Genomic DNA, 19,584 nt, shown 5'->3' with positions numbered 1-19,584 from the left:
TCTTAAAGTTGCCAGGTTTGGAGACCCCAAAGCAACAGAGAGAGAGAGAGAGAGAGAGAGAGAGAGAGAGGGAGAGAGAGAGAGAGAGAGACCCTAAGGCAGTGCTTCTCAACCTTTGCTACCTTAAGAGAGATGGACGTCAGCTCTCAGAATTCCCCAGGCAGCAAGCTGGCTGTGGAATTCTGGGAGCTGAAGTCCAAAAGTCTTAAAGTGGCCAAGATTGAGAGACACTGCCCTAAGGGCACAATGACAACAGCTCCACAGTTTCAGTGAGATGGCACTGCAGACCCATCATCAGTCAGATGCTGGTCATCGGGGTCACTTAGGAGGCCCTTCTTTCCCCTCCCCCGCACAACCCATCTCTTCCCCCACCAGGGGCTCTTCTTGCTGGCTGCGCCCAGCCAGGGCAGCACTTCCTAATTTTATGCTTCACCATCAGCAGCCCGAACTTGTCGCTGGACACAATATGGCCTTTAATATTAATAGGCTTTGCATATTAAGCATTTCCCAAGGACACACAAGACAAGACTGTATGATACGAAAGGCCGGCTGCATTTATGGTGAAAATGTCCAATGGTGTCAGGTGGCCTGTCCTATCTTAGGGCAAGGGCTCCCTGGAGAAAGGGGGCAGGGGGCTCTTTGCCCCACAGGGTGACGCTTGAGCCGATCAGGATGTTTTGATAGGTTATGTTTTGGCTGAGTGGCAAAGGGTGTTTGTGGAAATCCCTTGGGGTGTGTGTGTGTGCTCTCTCTGCCCCTTCCTGGTTGACTTGGCAGGAAATTGGAGTACTGGCCTGACAGATGCTTCTCCCACCCCTCCCAAGTCTCTCTTCCAAGCCCCCACAATCATGGCTCCCTGCAAGGCCTCCAAGCAGTCCCCCAGTCCTGTTGCTCCAGGAATTGCCCTCAGTTCCTTATCCGGGCTTGGGAAAATGGCAGCCCAGTGGAGGCACAGCAGGAGAAAGAGGAGACCAGGCAGGTCTTCTGCGAGGAGTTCATGCATGAGAGAAGAACTCAGTCGGTCTCCATGGTCTCTTTCTGGCTGCTTGTTCCAGCGCAAGTGCTCTGCAGTGGCCCCACACCAGCCTTCTCTCCTGGCCAAGGGTCCCCACAGAGCACGCTTGTGGACCCTGTCACTCAAGGAATTCCATCTCATGGGTCCAGGATAAGGGTCTTTTCTGGCATGGCCCCCACCCTCTGGAACATCATGCCCCTCATGGTGAGACTGCCCCACCTTCTTGGCCTTCCGAAGGGGCCTTAAAACTGAGACCCCAATAGGGACCCTCCATGCTGGGGGTGATTAGTGGGCTAGGAAAAAGATCCCACCCCACCCCATTGTCTTCTGCTTTTAACTTATTTCTGTTTATTTATTTATTTATTATTTTTATTTATTTTTATATGCTGCCCTTCTCCGGAGACTCAGGGTGGCTTACAATGCATTAAGCAATAGCCGTCATACTTTTGTATATTTTATACAAAGTCAGCTTATTGCCCCCACAAACTGGGTCCTCAGTTTACCCACCTTAGAAAGGATGGAAGGCTGAGTCGACCTTGAGCCTGGTGAGAATTGAACTCGCAGTAATTGCAGGCAGCTGGATGTTAAATGCTGCCTTAGTAGGAGGCATTAGCCTTCACAGGCTCCTCATTTAACTTTTTAATGTTTGTACCCCTTTTTCTGTGATGTTTGTAAGCCACCCAGGGTCGTTTGATAGTGAGATGGGCAGCATATAAATAAATAGGGCAGGATATGGGGTTACTGGAGGGAAAGTGTGATGGAGTTGAAGTGAGGGCGTGGCAGGATTCAGGACATGGCTGCCCATTGGCCAGAAAGGACAGGGAACAATTCTGCAGTCTCAGACTCAAAGGGAAATTTGAGATTGTCCTGGCTGGTCCAGCCAATTCCACTTTTTTCTCTGCTGAGTTTTGTAAGGGGTGGGTGGGTGGGCTTTCTGATTCTTTTCCAGCGTGGCCTGAGGAGCCCTTTCTGCTCAGCAGTGGCTCAAACCTCCTCAGTGTGGGTGGGTCTTAAAAGTACCCAGGATCTTGATCCCAAAAACTCTTGGTTGCAAATGATGCTGTCTCTCAAAGTCCGCCTTCATTTTTTAACTGCTGAAGGCAAACTGGTGGCATCGTGTGTGTTGCTCCAGGAGCAGGAGGGAGCCCTGTCAACCTCTGACAAGTCATGTGGTGGCACCTGCCATGTCTCTGCCACTCCAGGTTTTGAGATTTTACTTAGCAACAGCTGCCCACAAGCCCAAAGAAGCATGATATAGCTGGGAGATCTATGACAACTGGATGCCACTAGCTTGAAGCAGCCAGCAGGAGATGGCCGCCTTACCACCGCCAAGTCCCCGCTGCCAGCCTGCTGCCACTATCTCTTTGCAGAACATCTCAACACTGTAAATTTGCTGCAGGGATAACTTGCTGCAGGCACTGGATGGAGAGGCGGGTGGGCTGGTGAGTGAGTGGGCTCTCAGAGGGGCTCTCAGAGGAGGGCAGTGATGGGCAGGGCTGTGCCAGATGGGAACCGAGTGGGTGTGGGGTGTCAAAATGGGAAGCCCCTGCCACCTGCAAGGGTTTTTTTAAAGCCTCATTGCTTAATGTTTGACTGGGAAGGCATTGCTACCCTCCTCTGACAGTCCACTCGCCCGCCTGCCCACCTGACTCTCCATCCAGCACCCGCAGAGAGTTATCCCCGCAGCAAGGGTTTTTTTAAAGCCTCATTGCTTAATGTTTGACTGGGAAGGCATTGCTACCCTCCTCTGACAGTCCACTCGCCCGCCTGCCCACCTGACTCTCCATCCAGCACCCGCAGAGAGTTATCCCCGCAGCAAATTTACGGTGTTGAGATGTCCTGCAAAGAGATGGCAGCAGCGAGTTGGCAGCGAGGACTCGGCAGTAGGGAGAAGGCAGCCCCCTGCTGGCCGTATTGAGCTAGCGGTGTCAATTCTTCCCGTTCTGGATTTGAAGCCCACTGTTTCCCTGAAGGTCCACCCTCCTTAGTGAGGAGAAGAGGAAAGAGATCTCTTGCTTTCTACCTCTGAATATGAAGGGTGTCAGGAACTGAAGTAGACATCTGTGCTCCCCCTTCCCCACATCGTGGCCATCATTCTGAGAGAGGTAGCTGTGACGCTTTTTCAAGCACTATTGGAGTAAAGGAACGATCCAGAACCCATTTCGATCTGGGCCTGAGCCTAGAAAACCTTCTGTTCCACCAGGAAACCTGATTCCACATGGTCTGAGTAATTTGAATAGAGCTGCTGGACAAGGACACTGGACAATCTGAAGAAGGTGGAGGGGTGGTATTCTGTCCTGATTCATTGGCTGCGAAGATGTCTTGGCTCAGCCGGGGCTGGACAGTGGCCGGAAAACAGAAGGGCTGTCTTAGCATGGAGTTGCTGGGAGATGTTGGTGATTTCTAGGAAAAAGCATTGCAATTTCCTCCGGATTGGGCTGGAGGCCTCTCAATGGTGCAGGTGTGCAGTTTGGGGTGGGGACCTTTGCTTCCAGAAGGACCAGTACCTCACTCTGATTTTGTCTATTGGAGGAAGGTGCATATTAATAAAAAATTAACCTATAAAATGGATATACGCTTATCAGGTAGACATGTAGGAGGATAGCCATGTTATTGCGTGGTAGTCAAAACTCAGGAGGAACCTGGTAGCCCCTGTTCAGAGAATACAGAGCCCTTCCAAAGCCCACCAAGTCTAATCTGAACAACTGTGACTCGTGTTCCTTCCAGTAATGGGAATCAGGAGAACCACTTGGTTTCATGAATCCCTCTTTGGCGTAAGCGAGATCTAAAGGATAAACTGCCTGGAGTCATCTAGGTGAGATGGTGGTATAGAACAGGGGTCTCCAACCTTGGCAATTTTAAGACTTGTGGACTTCAACTCCCAGAGTTGGCGGGAGTTGAAGTCCACAAGTCTTAAAGTTGCCAAGGTTGGAGACCCCTGGTATAGAAAACAAGTCTTTATTAAAAGGCAGACGCTTTTGCGATCTGTAGCTCACACCGTCTGTCTTTTAATACACTTTAATTCACTTTCTTAGCCTGAAAAGAGGCTTCCAGCTTCCTCCTGGTTAATGCCTGTCAAAGAAAACTGAGCTTCTCATAAATTTTTATCCAGGTGGATAAAAATTCCACCTGGGCTTCAGCTCGGTGTAGGCACACTCCTTATTCATCATTTGCTTCTACTGTACTCTGAAGCAGAAAGGAGCACATTTCCCCAGAAAAGCCAAGCAGGGTTTATTCATGCCAGTTCACGGTGGCCCCAGCTGTTTCTTTCCAAGCTTCAAAGAAATTAGCCAACCAACCAACCAACCAACCACCTAATCCTCCACTCTGTCCACCTTTTGCTTCTTTGTGCCGGTGGCCATTAAGTTGTCTTCCTGGTCAAGGATGATAGATAAAGAGGGTGGATTGGGAAGCTTTTTGCCTCGTCTACAGAAAGGCTCGCTTGGGGGATCATAATGCTGTAAGGTGTAAAATTGAACTTCCTTTGTATTGGCTAAAAGATGTTTGCAAGAATGGTTATGGGTGGGCCATCCAAAAATTAGCTTTTCAGATTATCCATGGTCCCTCCATCAGTTTCCCTTCACAGGAATCAGAGAGAAATATTTAGAATGTCACTTCTACTAGATCTTTTTAGATCTGGCTGATCTCCTAGCAGGTGGCAAGGAAACCTGACGGGATAGGTCTTATCTTCCAAAGCATTCCAGGCCACTAAGCATACAGTCAAGATGCAAAAAAAAATACAGGTTTTCTTGGCCTTTCCCCTAAATTCTGTGTGCTTTTAGGTACTTCAACAGATTTGCATGTTTTTGTGTACATATTGTACAAAATGTACTTTTTATCTTCTCACTTCAGGAAAGGATGAATTTCGGTGCACAGGTGCATTTGATTTCCCTTCTAAAGATTTTCTAAAGGTGTGAACTGGGCACTTCTATTAAAATTCAGATTGAACTACTTTCCCTTCTGTCTTTTCCTGCTCCTGAGAAGATTCAGAGAGAGAAATGACAATCTATTTTTTTAGTGCAAGTGAGAAGGTTTCAAGGTTCTTCTAGAATCAAAAGAAGAATCCAGATGGAAGAATGCAGAACCAGCTCAAAGACCCCTGTTGAAGCCCCCAGCTCTTCATCCTCAGAAGGCTGCTACCCAAAACAGTGTGGAATACCAAGGAAAATAGATGTTCCTCAGTTGTTCTTCTCTGCATGAAAGCCCTGTTGCTATTCTTGGCCACTCTCGTCATCGAGTTAGATACAGCCAAAGCTGAAAAAAAACTACACTCTGCAAATTTGATTTCCCAGATAGACTGCAACAGAATTCAAGTTTAGTCTGATGCTTTGGAAAATAGGCTGACCCCCTCCGCTTCTTTGAGGGCCTGCCACAAAAAAAAAAAAAAAAAAGAGGGGGGGGTCAACTAATTTTACAAAGCATCTAAAGGCAGGACAAGAAGCAACGGATGGAAGCTAATCAAGGAGAGAAGCAACCTGGAACTAAGGAGAAACTTCCTGACAGTGAGGACAATGAATCAGTGGAACGGCTTGCCTTCAGGAGTTTTGGGTGCTCCATCACTGGAGGCTTTCAACAAGAGACTGGATAGCCATTTGCCTGGAATGGTCTAGGGTCTCCTGCTTGAGCAGAGAGTTGGACTAGAAGACCTCCAAGGTCTCTTCCAACTTTGTTATTCTTTGGGCCTTTTTGAAATAGTCTCCTTCCCCTTCGTGCCACTTCTCTTCCCTGACTTCACATGATTCCCCTTGCCCCATCAGGTCCTTCTTTCCTTACACAAAGAGTCGCTCAAACACAAAGACTGATTCAATGGGGTTTTATTGGTTTCCCTTTTAACATCTCAAGTGCTTCAGATCATCCCACGGCATAGGCGGTACACGAATGTTAAACCTGAAAAAGCAGATGTGTGGCGAAACATCTACCTAGATACAGAGCCATCTTTTCAGATTCTTGAACCAAGGGTGACATTAAATGCTCGTCCGCTGGGAGAACTTTGGCAGGAATGGAGGGGAGGGGGCATTTCTGCCCCTGACACCTTGACAAAGAGTGTTGAATATGCAAGAGAATACAGAGCCCTTCCAAAGCCCACCAAGACAGCTCAGAGCCACCTCTCTTCCTGCATCGTGGGAGGGAATTGGATTCCAGGCTGTTTAATGCATGCACACAAGAACAGACAGCCTCACCCCCAGAGCCTGCCTCCTTCGGGGCATCCAGAAAGGAAGGAGGGGGGCATCGCCCAAGTCTTTCGGAAGCACTCAGCTTCGCGTTTTCATGCTTGGATTTGTTCCCAGATGCTACGTCTGGATTGAGACCACAGTCCAAGGCTGTTTTCATGGTGATGGAGGGGGTGGGCAGGGGGAGGAAGAGCCATGGGGGCCCAGCACCACTTTCCACCTTCTTGATGGGCCTCCAAGCGGTCACCCTCAGAATCATTCCCAAGGTCCCCTTGGCACGAGGCCAAGCCCGGTATTCCATCTTGGCAACCGAGCGAAGAGGACGGGTTCTTGAGGGGCCCCCATGCATTCAGACCCAGGCCACAATCACTCAGCCAAACAACTGGCAGTTTAGGATGTGACACCCTAAACGGCATCCGGTTCAGATCTAGGCTGCCCGTGGACAGGGAGCACAGCGAGGGTTACTCTTTAGAAACAAGGTTTTGCTGGTTACGCCATTGAAGGGGAGGGTGGGTCACACATGCAGTCTCAATGATACATCTCTGTACACACGGCATCTCCAGCGGTCTGATCCAAGGCCATCCAGGGACAGGTTGGGCTCAGACAGGAGTTGTTCGTCTGTTGGCGGGGTTGTTATGCAAAGATTCCTTGAACTCTTTGGGGAGGGAGTTGTGAATCTGTAAAAAACCATGATCTCTCTCTGAGTTCAGCAAAGTCCCAATAGTCACCTTGGAAGGATCCCTGGAAAGAGTGAACATGGAGATGTCAGTAGACGGGATGGTGTTAAAGCCTTTGCCGATGGGAGACAGGTCCCTCGACCGCGGCTCTGTGGAGCGGGAGCTGGATCGCCGTCGGAATCGGTACCGATAGGTGGGCAGGCGGGCAAAGGTGGACTTCTTCAGGAGGGCCACGGAGTGAGACTTGGCCCGGATCTGACGGTGCTTCTCGATGTACATGTGGACAGCAACGACACCAACCATCTCGGCAATGATGAAGGAGAGGGCACCAAAATAGAAGGACCACCCGTAGGAATAGCTCTTCTTGGAGTCACTCTGCCCGGGGTCTCCCGCGTTGGCCGAGATGTAAACGATGATCCCAATGATGTTGCTGAGCCCTGAAAGGAAGAGCAGAGAGCAAGGCAACATCAGTTGGGTCTCTGGAGTCTGAAAAGGAATACGATCCAGCTCAGCATCTGCTGTCACTTTCGTCACTATCTTTCTGATGGTCTTGATCAGAGGTCTTCAAACTTAGCAGCTTTAAGACTTGTGGACTTCAACTCCCAGAATTCTCCAGCCAGCTATGCTGGCTGAGAATTCTGGGAGTTGGTCCACAAGTCTTAAAGCTGCCAAGTTTGAAGACCTCTGCTCTTGATCAGTGTTTTTCAACCCTGGCAACCTTAAGATACTGGATTTAGTATCCCCCCCAGCCACAACTTACCCAGATAAACTGCAGACACCTTTCTAGTGTCAGTATTATAAATAGGCCTGTAGGGTTTCCAGTGAATTTACAAATGTCCATTATGTGATCCATATGCTTCACCACTTAGAGTGGCAGAATGCAATCACAACCAGCAAGGTGTTCAAGCCTGAAACCAGGATGCCTGGTATTTCTGGATCAAGATAAGGCCTGGCTCTATTTAGGATCATCCTCCTTCATCCAGACTTTCTTGGCAATGGAGGAGACCCCACAAAGTGCTTCTGTTGTGACGCCAGAACTCAGGGGAACTATATTTCCTGGTTATTTTTTGACCCTGGGAGGGAGGTCAACCTATGGTAGATATGGTCTGGATCTGTCTTGTGCAAACCTCCGAAGGGCAGCAACAGATCCCTCATGGAGAGGGAAGTTCATCCCTCAGAACCAAAGAAGCAATTGGATCTCTTTAGCCTTTTGTTTTCAATATGGTATTAGCAATGGTCACCACCCATAATCGCTCTATGAGAGAGCTGGGTAGTTCTTTAATATGATAAATAAATAAATAAAAATTCAAGCTCAGATTCGGGAAGGCCTGGACTCCGATTGGGTAGATCCAGGGGAGGAGACGGGGGCAGGTCTTGAGAGCGTTATCTGGGAAGAGTTTGACTCTGTGACTCCTGAGGACGTGGACAGGATTCTGGGCAAGCTTAATGCTGCCACATGTTTATTGGACCCGTGTCCCTTCTGGTTGGTACTGGCCTCCCAGGAGGTTACACGAGGCTGGCTCCAGGGGATTATAAATGCTTCTCTGAGTGAGGGTGTCTTTCCCGCCACCTTGAAAGAGGCGGTTGTGAAGCCCCTCCTCAAGAAGCCTTCCCTGGACCCGGCTATATTATCAAATTATCGTCCAGTCTCCAATCTTCGCTTTGTTGCGAAGGTTGTTGAGAGTGTGGTGGCGTGACAACTACCCCGATACCTGGATGAAGTTGTCTATCTGGATCCATTCCAGTCGGGCTTCAGGTCATGATACAGCACGGAAACGGCATTGGTCGCATTGGTGGATGATCTCTGGAGGGCTCGGGACAGAGGTTGCTCCTCTATCCTGGTCCTATTAGATCTCTCAGCGGCTTTTGATACCATCGACCATGGTATCTTACTGCATCGGCTGGAGGGGTTAGGAATAGGGGGCACTGTGCTTCGGTGGTTCTCCTCCTTCCTCTCTGACCGTTTGCAGTTTGTGTTGGCAGGGGGGCAGAGGTCGACCTCGAGGCACCTTATTTGTGGGGTGCCACAAGGGTCAGTCCTCTCACCCCTTCTGTTCAACATTTATGTAAAACTGCTAGGCGAGATCATCCGTTGTTTCGGGGTGAGTGTTCATCAGTATGCTGATGACACACAGCTATACATCTCCACCCCAGACCACCCCAATGATGCCCTTGCTTTGATGTCCCGTTGCCTGGAGGCCGTGCGGATCTGGATGGGGAGAAACAAGCTCAGACTCAACCCCTCCAAGACCGAGTGGATGTGGCTTCTGGCGTCCCGGTATAGTCAGCTGGTACCATCACTGACAATAGGGGATGAGATCTTGCTCCCCACAGAGAGGGCCCGCAACTTGGGTGTCCTCCTGGATTCAAGGCTATCTTTAGAAGATCATTTGACGGCCGTGGCCAGGGGTGCCTTTTATCAGGTTCGCCTGATCCGCCAGTTGCGTCCCTTTCTGGATCGGGACGCCTTGCGCACGGTCACTCATGCCCTAGTTACCTCCCGTATGGACTACTGTAATGCTCTCTACATGGGGCTCCCCTTGAAAAGCACCCGGAGGCTCCAACTGGTCCAGAACGTAGCTGCGCGGGTGATTATGGGCGCAGCTCTTTACGCCCATGTAACACCTCTCCTACGCGAGCTGCACTGGCTCCCGGTGGTCTTCCGGGTGCGATTCAAGGTGTTAGTTATCACCTTTAAAGCGCTCCATGGCTTAGGACCTGGGTACCTACGAGACCGTCTTTTGCCAGCAATAGCCTCCCACCGACCAGTTTGTTCTCACAGGGAGGGACTACTCAGGGTACCATCAGTCAAATTATGTTGACTGGCGACTCCCAGGGGGAGGGCCTTCTCGGGGAGGGCTCCAATCCTTTGGAATGAACTGCCCCCGGAGATACGGAATATCCCTGATCTCCGTGCTTTCCGCCGTGCCCTCAAGACTCTGATGTTCCAACAGGCGGGGCTAAACATATGAACATGTGAATGATTTTTAAATGTTATCTAATTCTGGGTTTTTATTTAATTGATCAAACTAAGTAATAATTTTAATTAGCAATTTTATGATGTTTGTGTGTCTATATTTTTCTTGACTGTACACTGCCTTGAGTCCTACGGGAGAAAGGCGGTATAGAAATATAATAAATAAATAAATAAGTGACAACTATGCCAACTTCAGTCTGACCTAAGCATAGTACATAAAATTATCTGCCACAATGTCCTTCCTGTCAATGACTACTTCAGCTTCAACCACAACAATACAAGAGCAAATAATATACAAACTCAAGGTAAACCGCTCCAAACTCGATTGCAGAAAATACGACTTCAGCAACAGAGTGGTCAATGCCTGGAATGCACTATCTGACTCTGAGGTTTCTTCCCCAAACCCCCAAAACTTTCAGGTTAGACTATCTACTGTTGACCTCACCCCATTCCTAAGAGGTCTGTAAGGGGTGTGCATAAGTGCACCAGCGTGCCTACCGTCCTTGTCCTAATATTCCTAGTATTCAAATTATGTTTATAGTTTTACCTGTTATCTTATATATGCTTGACAAAACAAACAAACAAACAGACAGACAGACAGACAGACAGACAGACAGACAGACAGACAAACAAACAAACAAACATCAAGAGGAACAAAAATAGGCAACAGGTGAGACACTCTAAGGCCAGGGTGGGCTAGCATCTCCCAAATCTGTTTTTTAAAAGATTGTATCTGATTTTTCTTTTTAAAAGGCCACAAAGGTTCAGATTTGGAATGAGAGGAGCAACAGGAAAAATGCAAGATGGATTTCAGTTATGCAGATAAGATGATGTTCCATGGATGTGACCTTGAAGGTGTGGAAGCCCGTGATTAAACGTGTAACATGCATAAAAGGCATGTTTAGTGCTAAGAACAGCCAGCTGTGGCTTAGCTGATAAACCATGGTCGAAATAAATTATGACTTACTGTAAAGCACGAAAACAAATATTGTGGCTTGTTAAAACAAATCATTAATGAATAAGCCTTGTTTTCTCCCCTTCTGTATTTTATCTGTGTACTGTTTTGTAATCCACTTCTATTATATCTATATGGAAAATGCTCCAATATGAAATCAGAGTACTTAATGTTGCAAGCGTATTTCATGGCCCCGATCCAGGCTGGTGTCAAACCTGGTGAATTGGGTAAAAATGGAACTCACCTGCGGAGACGAAAAAGATGCCTGCGCTCAGGATGACGTTGAGTTTGCTCTTGTAAAACTCACTGGCCGCCACGCAGAGTCCTCCGAAGAACAGGAGACCCACGCTGAGGAGGGGGAAGATGCTGGAGGCTCTTACAGCACCTGGAGGGAGACAAGAAGAGGGTTGGGGCCTGGAGAGGGCAGTTGCAGCTGGCCCAGGAAGGCCGGAGACTATCCCAGGGTGGCAGCAGCCTCTGCAGAGGGGCCAAGAGGACAGCTGGGACTGTGCAGTTAAAGCCCATTTTGCAGGTGTCATACATGCACAGAGACTTCGATGACGGCTACCATCTTGATTTTTCCAGGCACTCTCCCTGCATGGAGAAATCAGACTGTTTGCTCTCTCTTTCAGCAGAACATCCCAGCCACTTTGAGATATCAGCATATCACCTGTGCTGGGTTTGAGAAAAAGGCTAGAGAAGAGACACTATTTGGATTATCTGCTCTAACAGAATAACAGAGTTGGAAGGGACTTTGGAGATCTTCTAACCTAACCTATACCAGCTGTCCCCAACCTTTGCGGCTTGATGGCCTGGCTGGTGGCGAGGGAGAGGGGAACTGGGAGCCGCGTGAGTGGTGGGCTGGCACACACGTATGTGTGCACAACTTGAGTCCCACAATGCACACACAGCTTGACTACAAGTTGAGCTCCATGCTCTTGTGTGTGTGCGCCAGCCCGCTGTTCATGCAGCCCAGTTGCAAATAAGCCACAGCCTGGTAATGGGCCGTGGTCCAGGGGGTTGGGGACCCCTGCCCTATACCATTCCAGACAAATGGTTATCCAATCTCTTCTTTAACATCTCCAGTGTTGGAGTACCCACAACTTCCAAAAGGAAGCCTTTCCACTGATTAATTGTTCTCAGTGTCAGGAAATTTCTCCTTAGTTCTAGGTTGCTTCTCTCCTTCATTAGTTTCCGTCCGCTGCTTCTTTTCCTGCCTTCTAGTGGTTGACACCCTATTCTTCATGGCAGCCCCTCAAATATTGGAAAACTGCTCTAACAAAAATTAGGAACGAAGGTAATCTTCAGTAGTTACAGTATTTTACTGCTTTAGAATGAATGCAGTGCTTAGAAAAGAGTTGGGCCCCTGTTTCAAAACAGGATTTGGGCACACCCCAATTTGACTTCCCCCCCCCCCATGGGGCCCACGGTGTGGTTGCCCCACATGTGGGTGAGACAGCCTTTCCTGACTGAGTCACCACCTCTTGCCCCATCAGGATCCCTCAACTTACGCAAGAGATACTCAGCCGCATCCTGTTCATAATCAGCATCTTCTGGGAAATGATTGATCTGCTTGCAGATTCCTCGGAAGGTCCCTGAGGGGAAAAGAGGGGGTGGGAATGTAAGATTCTCAGAAGCACCAGGATGCTGGACCAGACCAGCCAGGGCTGTGAAGGCCTCTGCATCTCGGGACAACGCAGTCCCTCAGCCTGGCTCCAGAAGTGGAGAAAGAGGATGCGGAGCCACCATCCATCCTCCCAGGCCATTTTACAACCCTGAACAAGTGGTTGCCATGCCTGCTTTTTAACCAAGGTGGCTGAGCTCCAAGCCAGCCCAGCTGTTCAAGGTGAGCTCTCTGTACAAGGAGGGTCTCCTTGACGTTACCACCCGCCTCTCTCCCCTTTGGCAGCCCCCGGGTATTGTGCAGAGTCATCCTGTGCCCCACCAGCAAGGACAGACAGAGAAAACAGACCTGCAGCCACCACTGAAGGTGGGCAAGCATCCCAAACCTGTGTACAGAATTCATTTAGCTGTTGATTCCCCATTCAAAAATTTAAACTCTTCTCCTGGAGAATCCATCATAATTATTTTAAAAGAGTCCAATAAAATTAGACAGAAAGCCCTGACATACAGACAGAGCTGGACCTCTAAATCACTCCCAGCTGTAAAGGTCTTGCGGTTGCTGGGGCCACATTGCCCATAATTCCCAATCACACCTGGTACAACTCATGCAATTCTTAGCCGATGGTTGTGTGGGCTGTGCATCTTGGGTTTTATATTTTACATTGGGTTGCCTGAGGTGGGCTGAATTTAACATACTGTAAACATACATACATACGTACATACATACGTACATACTTACATACATGCATGCATGCATGCATGCCTACATACACACGCATGCACTCCTTGTGAACATCACGTCAGTCCATCCCCTGCTGGCCAGGCTCCTTCTGGATTATCACCCCCATCACATACTCCTAGTTTTCCAGCAGAGCTGTTTGTCCGCTTAATATTGATTCCTTTATTTAAATTGATATTGTTGTTGTAACAGGATTAATCCCTTGAGGAGACAGCAAAATTTGACAATCTCTCTAAAATTCAACTGAAATTCGGTTAAGGAGGCTGAAAGCAAAGCCAGGCTTACCTCGCCTCCCCTCCCCCCCTCCTCCCTCACCCCCGAGCCACCTGAGTGCAGCTGGACCAGCCCCAGGCCTAGCAAAGGCCTCCGTGGTTGGTTTGAGTACCTGCCCAGAAACCTTCCAGCAAGCAAGTGCAATTTTATTTTTAATAACACAAATCTCTAAGTTGCTCGCAAGCTTGAGCTGCTTCCCCTGGTTGTAACTTCTCTCCTTCTGTCTCCGTCCTCACCACAGATGGGATCAGCTTTTGCTGTGCAGGTAACATCTGTCTACTTGGAGTCATAATCCACAAAAACAAAAATAATGACAAACCAAATCATGGATGTTCCCGATTTCCAACTCTGAAGTCACCCTGTGGTCACCTGTAAGAGCACCTGGAATGATTCTGCGCTCAGGTTGTGGCAGCTCCCACCTGCATAGACTATTCCCCTCGGCCATGTTTTAACAGATTAACAGAGTTGGAAGGGACCTTGTAGGTCATCTAGTCCAACCCCCCGCCCAAGCGGGAGACCCTACACCATCTCTGACCATCTCTGACAGATAGCAGTCCAGTCTCTTCTTGAAAGCCTCCAGGGATGAAACTCCCACAACTTCCGAAGGCAACTTCTGTTCCATTGGTTGATTGCTCTCACTGTCACAAAATCCCTCCTTATTTCTAGGTTGAATCTCTCCTAGATCAGTTTCCGTCCATGATTCCTTGTCTGGCCTTCAGGTGCCTTGGAAAATAGCTTGACCCTCTTCCTCCTCTCTGTGGCCAACATCTCAAATATTGGAAGACTGCTAACATGTCTTCCCTGGTCCTTCTCTTCACTAGACCAGCCAGGCCCAGTTCATGTGCAGCAAACAAGCTTCCTGCATCAAGACAAGGGACTCTCTGGGGGCTGGAGGTGAAGGCTGCCCTGTGGTGGGATCAATTCTCCACATCTTGAGCAGTTGCCTGACCCTGTTTCTGGATGGGGCACGAAGGTCTTCTGCACATACTAATTGGGCCTCTTGGCCCTGGCTGCCTCGCACTCGCTTCCGTTGAGGTCCTGCTTCTGATCATCCTTTTTGGCCATCTAATTTAACTTGCCCTTCGGCCAGGAGACAATCTTGCTCAAGCCTGCGTCCCATGATGGTGATAACAATGGACAAAGTTGCACAACAAATGTGCCCCTGCACAAATCAGGCCAGGGAACGGCCATGTTTGTTCCGGAGATCGTGGCAGTCAGCCTGGGGCTGCATTGGCAGGACTTAGAGGCCGCCTTGCTCTATAATTTAATAAAGGAAAAAAAACGCACACAAACAAATAAAGTGATCTTCCTTTGCTTGAATTCACCTATCAGTTCGCATCCCCCCCTCCTGCTTCCCAGTGGCCTTCTGCACAATGAGAGCTAATTGCAATACGAGTAATATTGCCTTGTAAACAGTTCAATCTCTCCCCCCCCCCGTTAATTGTGTGGCAATGCCTGTTATCACTTCTTAATGAGACTACGATCTAGCCATGGTGGTTTTTAAGCAGGGGAGTCTTCACTTACTTGCTGCATCACTATGATCGTGATTTAGGCACTTGACAGTAGACTAAGGTGACCAGATTTTAACATTGGTAAAGAGGGACATTGTGGGCGTGGCTAGCTGGTCATGTGACTGGGTGGGCGTGGCTAGCTGGTCATGTGACCGGGTGGCCATGGCTATGTGTATAGGGTAAGGTGAACAGATTTTAACATTGGTAAGAGGGACACCATTGTGGGCGTGGCTTATTGTGTGGGCGTGGCTTGGAGGCCATGTGACTGGGTGGGCGTGGCTAGCTGGTCATGTGACCGGGTGGCCATGGCTATGTGTATAGGGACTACTCAGAGGGCTGGAAAATCATTTCTGACAGGTCCTCACACTTTTGACTGGTCCTCACACTTATGACCATCCTCACATTTATGCCCGTGCAGCATTCTTAACAACCATGTCACTCATTTCACAACTGCTTCTCTTCACCATGGTGACAAGATAGGGCAAAAATGTAAAATGTGAGGACAGTCGTAAGTTCGAGGACTGGTCAAAAGTGCGAGGACCAGTCAAAAATAACTTTTTCAGCCCTCTGAGTAGTCCATATGCACAAAAGGACTAACCAGAGGGCTGAAAAAAGTCATTTCTGACAGGTCCTCACACTTTTGACTGGTCCTCACACTTATGACCATCCTCACATTTATGCCCGTGCAGCATTCTTAACAACCACGTCACTCATTTCACAACTGCTTCTCTTCACCATGATGACAAGATAGGGCAAAAATGTAAAATGTGAGGACAGTCGTAAGTTCGAGGACTGGTCAAAAGTGCGAAGACCAGTCAAAAATAACTTTTTCAGCCCTCTGAGTAGTCCATATGCATAAAAGGATACAGCAATAGAGAGGGATGAAGGAAGGGAAGGGAAATTAGAGTAGGAGTGAGGGTAAGAGAGGGAGGAAGAGAGGAGGAGAAGGAGAAAGGAAGAGGAAGTAGGGAGGAGAAGAAGAGGGGGGGAAGAGAAAGTAAGAAGGAAAGAAAAGAGAGGTGGTAGGTTTGAGGAGAAAGATTGCTGTACAATAAAAAAGATGAAAGGGAAGAAAGCCAACCCCAAACAAATATAAAGATATTAAGATAAAGAATGAATTGTTAAACTTTAAAGAATAAAAGAGAACAAATATGAATAAATAGCAATAATTAGAAACACACATACATACAATGTATTTTCTTTGAACAGAATATTTGGCTGGTTCACAAATTTAAACAGTGTTTAGTCATTTCAATTAAATTTACAATTTCTATATTTCCTTTTTGCCATATTTATTCCTCATCTATTTTTTTTAAAAAAACAATATTACCCTTCATCCTCATTTCTAATCTTAATCAAATTCAATTTTTCCCTTCTATTCTATTTTATACCCCTTCCCATTGTCATCTATTTTTATATCCATCCTCACATTGGTTAATTATGTAATTATGTAATACAGTTGTTTAATACAAATTCAACATTTTAATATAAATCAATTAGTTATATAACTATCTTTTTTGTATATTAATCAATATGAACATGAATATTCCAATTATTTCCATGCAATCCAATTTCTTACAAATCAATTAATTATACTTACCAATAATAATAAACCAAATAATTTCCCCCATATATTCCTCCAAACCACAACTTAACCATTTCTGCTTTCAACACAATATACAATTAATAGTATCTCAATTATTACAATTCCCTAGTTAAAAAGAGCTTTTTTTTTCTTTTGTGTTTTAAAATCTTGAACTCTCCTCTTTTGCCCTAAATAATTTTCCATTGTTTGCACTTACCTTTTTTGGTGAGGAAAAGGAAAATAAATCTGCTGCCTAATTTTCCAACGTTGCAAGCAAACCGCAAAGCCAACAGCCTGTTTTACTTTCAATTTCGTTTTGAGCTTGGTTTGCACAAAGAGGAAAAAAAAACTGAGCAATTTAGCAAGGCAGAGCCCTGTGCAAATCAGCTGAGAGGGGGAAGCCTAGCTAATTAACGTAGGGCGGCCCTTTGAAGCCCCGCGGCAAGAGTTTAAACAGGTTTTTTCCCTCTAGCCATCAGCGGGGATTCAGGAGGCAGCCGGGAACCAGGAGGCAGAATGAAAAATCGGGACTTTTTTAAAACGCCGCGGGACGCGGGACAAATTGCTCAAAAGCGGGACTGTCCCGCCAAAAGCGGGACGTCTGGTCACCTTACAGTAGACTCAACTTATGACGATCCTAGGATTGTCTTTTGCAACCTTCCTTCTGGCTTCCCTCAAGCAAAACTGGCAGGGAAGATGCGAGTCACTCTGGTAAGATGCTCACCCTCTCCCTCACCTGTAGCAGCCATTCACCTGCCTGCTTGCCAATCCCCTGGACTCACTTAATGACCCACAATTCTTGTTAAACAACAGCAACCCAGGGCTGGGATTCCTGTTGCTGAGTGATGCAATCATGTTCTGTTGGGCTTTATGACTGCATCATTTAGCGACAGAAATTCCAGTCCCAATTGCTGTTGTTAACCAAGGTAACTGCGATGGCAGTGGATTGGCCGTGGTTCTTCTTAAAGGCAAAACTCACAGCCTGCTGCCTTCTTAAACAAGTTTTGACTGGGTCATGGCCCTGCGACAGCTCGTCTTCAGTTCTCTGCATTTAGTGCTGCTGGGCTCTGCATTGGTATTTTCTCAGTATTTCTTTTTTTATCATCACAGAAATAACCATCCTGCCCCCCTCCTGCCTACACTACAGTCTCTGCATCCATTGACATTTTAGAATGCCAGCATTGAGCTTTGGGTTAAATTTCACATCTTTGATAGCTTCATTTTTTGAGGGTCCTCATTGTGGAGCAGCGTCTTCTTTAAGCAGTTGACATAAAGGGTAGGGCTGTTATCAGTTGTGGTAGAAATATTCCAAGGCAGTGCAGTGCATCGTGCCAAAAGTCTCCTCTGCGACAGCAGTATAGGCACATGGTTGTAGGGCACCCTGTTCGTTTTGTTGCAAAAGCCCAGCCAGCCACTGAACTAGCTAGTTTCAGTCAATTGGCCAGTCTAAAGAAAAGAAGAATTAAGAGTGACATGATAGCAGTATTCCAATATTTGAGGGGCTGCCACAAAGAACAGGGAGCCAAATTATTTTCCAAAGCACCAGAGGGCAGGACAAGAAATAATGGTTGGAAACTAATCAAAGAGAGAAGCAACCTAGAATTAAGGAGAAACTTCCTAATTGTGAGGACAATTAACCAATTCAATAGTTTGCCTCCAGAAATCGTAGGCACTCCATCACTGGAGGTTTTTAAGAAGAGACTCGTCAATCACTTGTCTGAAATGGTATAGGTTCTCCTGCTTGATCAGGGGGCTGGACTCCAAGGTCCCTTCTAAATTCTATTCTATTCTATTCTATTCTATTCTATTCTATTCTATTCTATTCTATTCTATTCTATTCTATTCTATTCTATTCTATTCACAATGGAATGCTAAATGACGCTGAAGAAGCTTAAATGCCTGTTTGCAGCTTAGCCAATATTAAAACACCGAGACCCTCACGGCCCATTTATTATTCAGGCAAATGCTAGAGATGTGGCTGTGGGGGCAGTGCTCTTGCAATGCAATGAATAGGGTGCACTACAACCGTGTCCCTATACTTCCAAAAAAGTAAGCGAGACTGAACAGCGGTGGGCAGTCTGTGAAAAAGGAGGCTTATGTGGTGTGCTGGGCCCTCCTAACTTGGAGGCATTTCCTGGAAGGGGATAAAACACCTTTTGAGGTGTGGACTGATCATTTATTTATTTATTATTTATTTTATTTTGAATTTGTATACCGCCCTTCTCCCTGAGGACTCAGGGTGGTGAACAGCCAAATAAAAACATCAAATACAAATATTAAAATACAGTTAAAAATATATATATAAATTTGGCCCCATTAATTAAAACGATAAACAAAACAATTAAAAAACACTTAAAAAGAATTAGGCCAGCCCGGCTTGTTGGAAAAAGAAGGTTTTAAGGGCACGGCGGAAGGCACTGAGGTCATGGATTCTCCTTATCTCTGGGGGCAACTGAGTCCAGAGGGTAGGTGCCCCCACAGAGAAGGCCCTCCCCCTGGGGGTCACCAGCCTGCATTGTTTGGCTGATGGCACCCCGAGGAGGCCCTCTCTGTGGGAGCGCACGGGTCGATGGGAGGTCGTCGGTGGCAGCAGGCGGTCTCGAAGATAGCTAGGCCCTATGCCATGGAGCGCTTTAAAGGTGATAACCAACACCTTGAAGCGCACCCGGAAGACCACCGGGAGCAGTGCAGTTCACGCAGGAGCGATGTTACATGGGAGCGCCACGCTGCTCCCGTCACTACCCGCACTGCTGCGTTCTGGACCAGTTGGAGCCTCCGGGTGCTCTTCAAGGGGAGCCCCATGTAGAGAGCGTTGCAGTAATCAAGGCGAGAGGTTACGAGGGCATGAGTGACTGTGCACAGGGAATCCCGATCAAGAAAGGGCCGCAACTGGCGAATCAGGCGAACCTGACAAAAGGTCCCCCTGGTTACAGCCGTCAGATGTTCCTCCAAGGACAGCTGCATATCCAGGAGGACTCCCAGATTGCGAGCCCTCTCTGTGGGGGCCAAAGACTCACCCCCAATAGTCAGTGATGGAGTCAACTGACTATATCGGGAT

At 47.5% G+C, this 19,584-nt stretch overlaps 1 protein-coding gene across 1 annotated transcript in view; it reads right to left on the bottom strand.

Moving 5' to 3' along the window:
- Positions 1–6,684: 6,684 nt before the first annotated feature.
- The window catches only part of CACNG3 (calcium voltage-gated channel auxiliary subunit gamma 3), an 81,421-nt gene continuing 68,521 nt past the window's right edge, over positions 6,685–19,584 (bottom strand). Inside the window, exons 2-4 of the mRNA XM_070955112.1 lie at positions 12,307–12,390; positions 11,040–11,180; positions 6,685–7,300 (exon numbers count right to left, since the gene is read on the bottom strand). Coding sequence (XP_070811213.1) covers positions 6,786–7,300; positions 11,040–11,180; positions 12,307–12,390 — 740 coding nt within the window. The 3' untranslated portion in view covers positions 6,685–6,785. The remainder of the gene's footprint in view (positions 7,301–11,039; positions 11,181–12,306; positions 12,391–19,584) is intronic.

Source organism: Pituophis catenifer, unplaced genomic scaffold (assembly GCF_029215685.1).
Source record: "Pituophis catenifer annectens isolate HBS135680 unplaced genomic scaffold, rPitCat1.0.hap2 SCAF_16, whole genome shotgun sequence".
Classification (NCBI taxonomy): Eukaryota; Metazoa; Chordata; class Lepidosauria; order Squamata; family Colubridae; genus Pituophis; species Pituophis catenifer.
The sequence above is the reverse complement of the archived record's forward strand: the minus strand, read 5'-3'. Positions and strand labels throughout refer to the sequence as shown.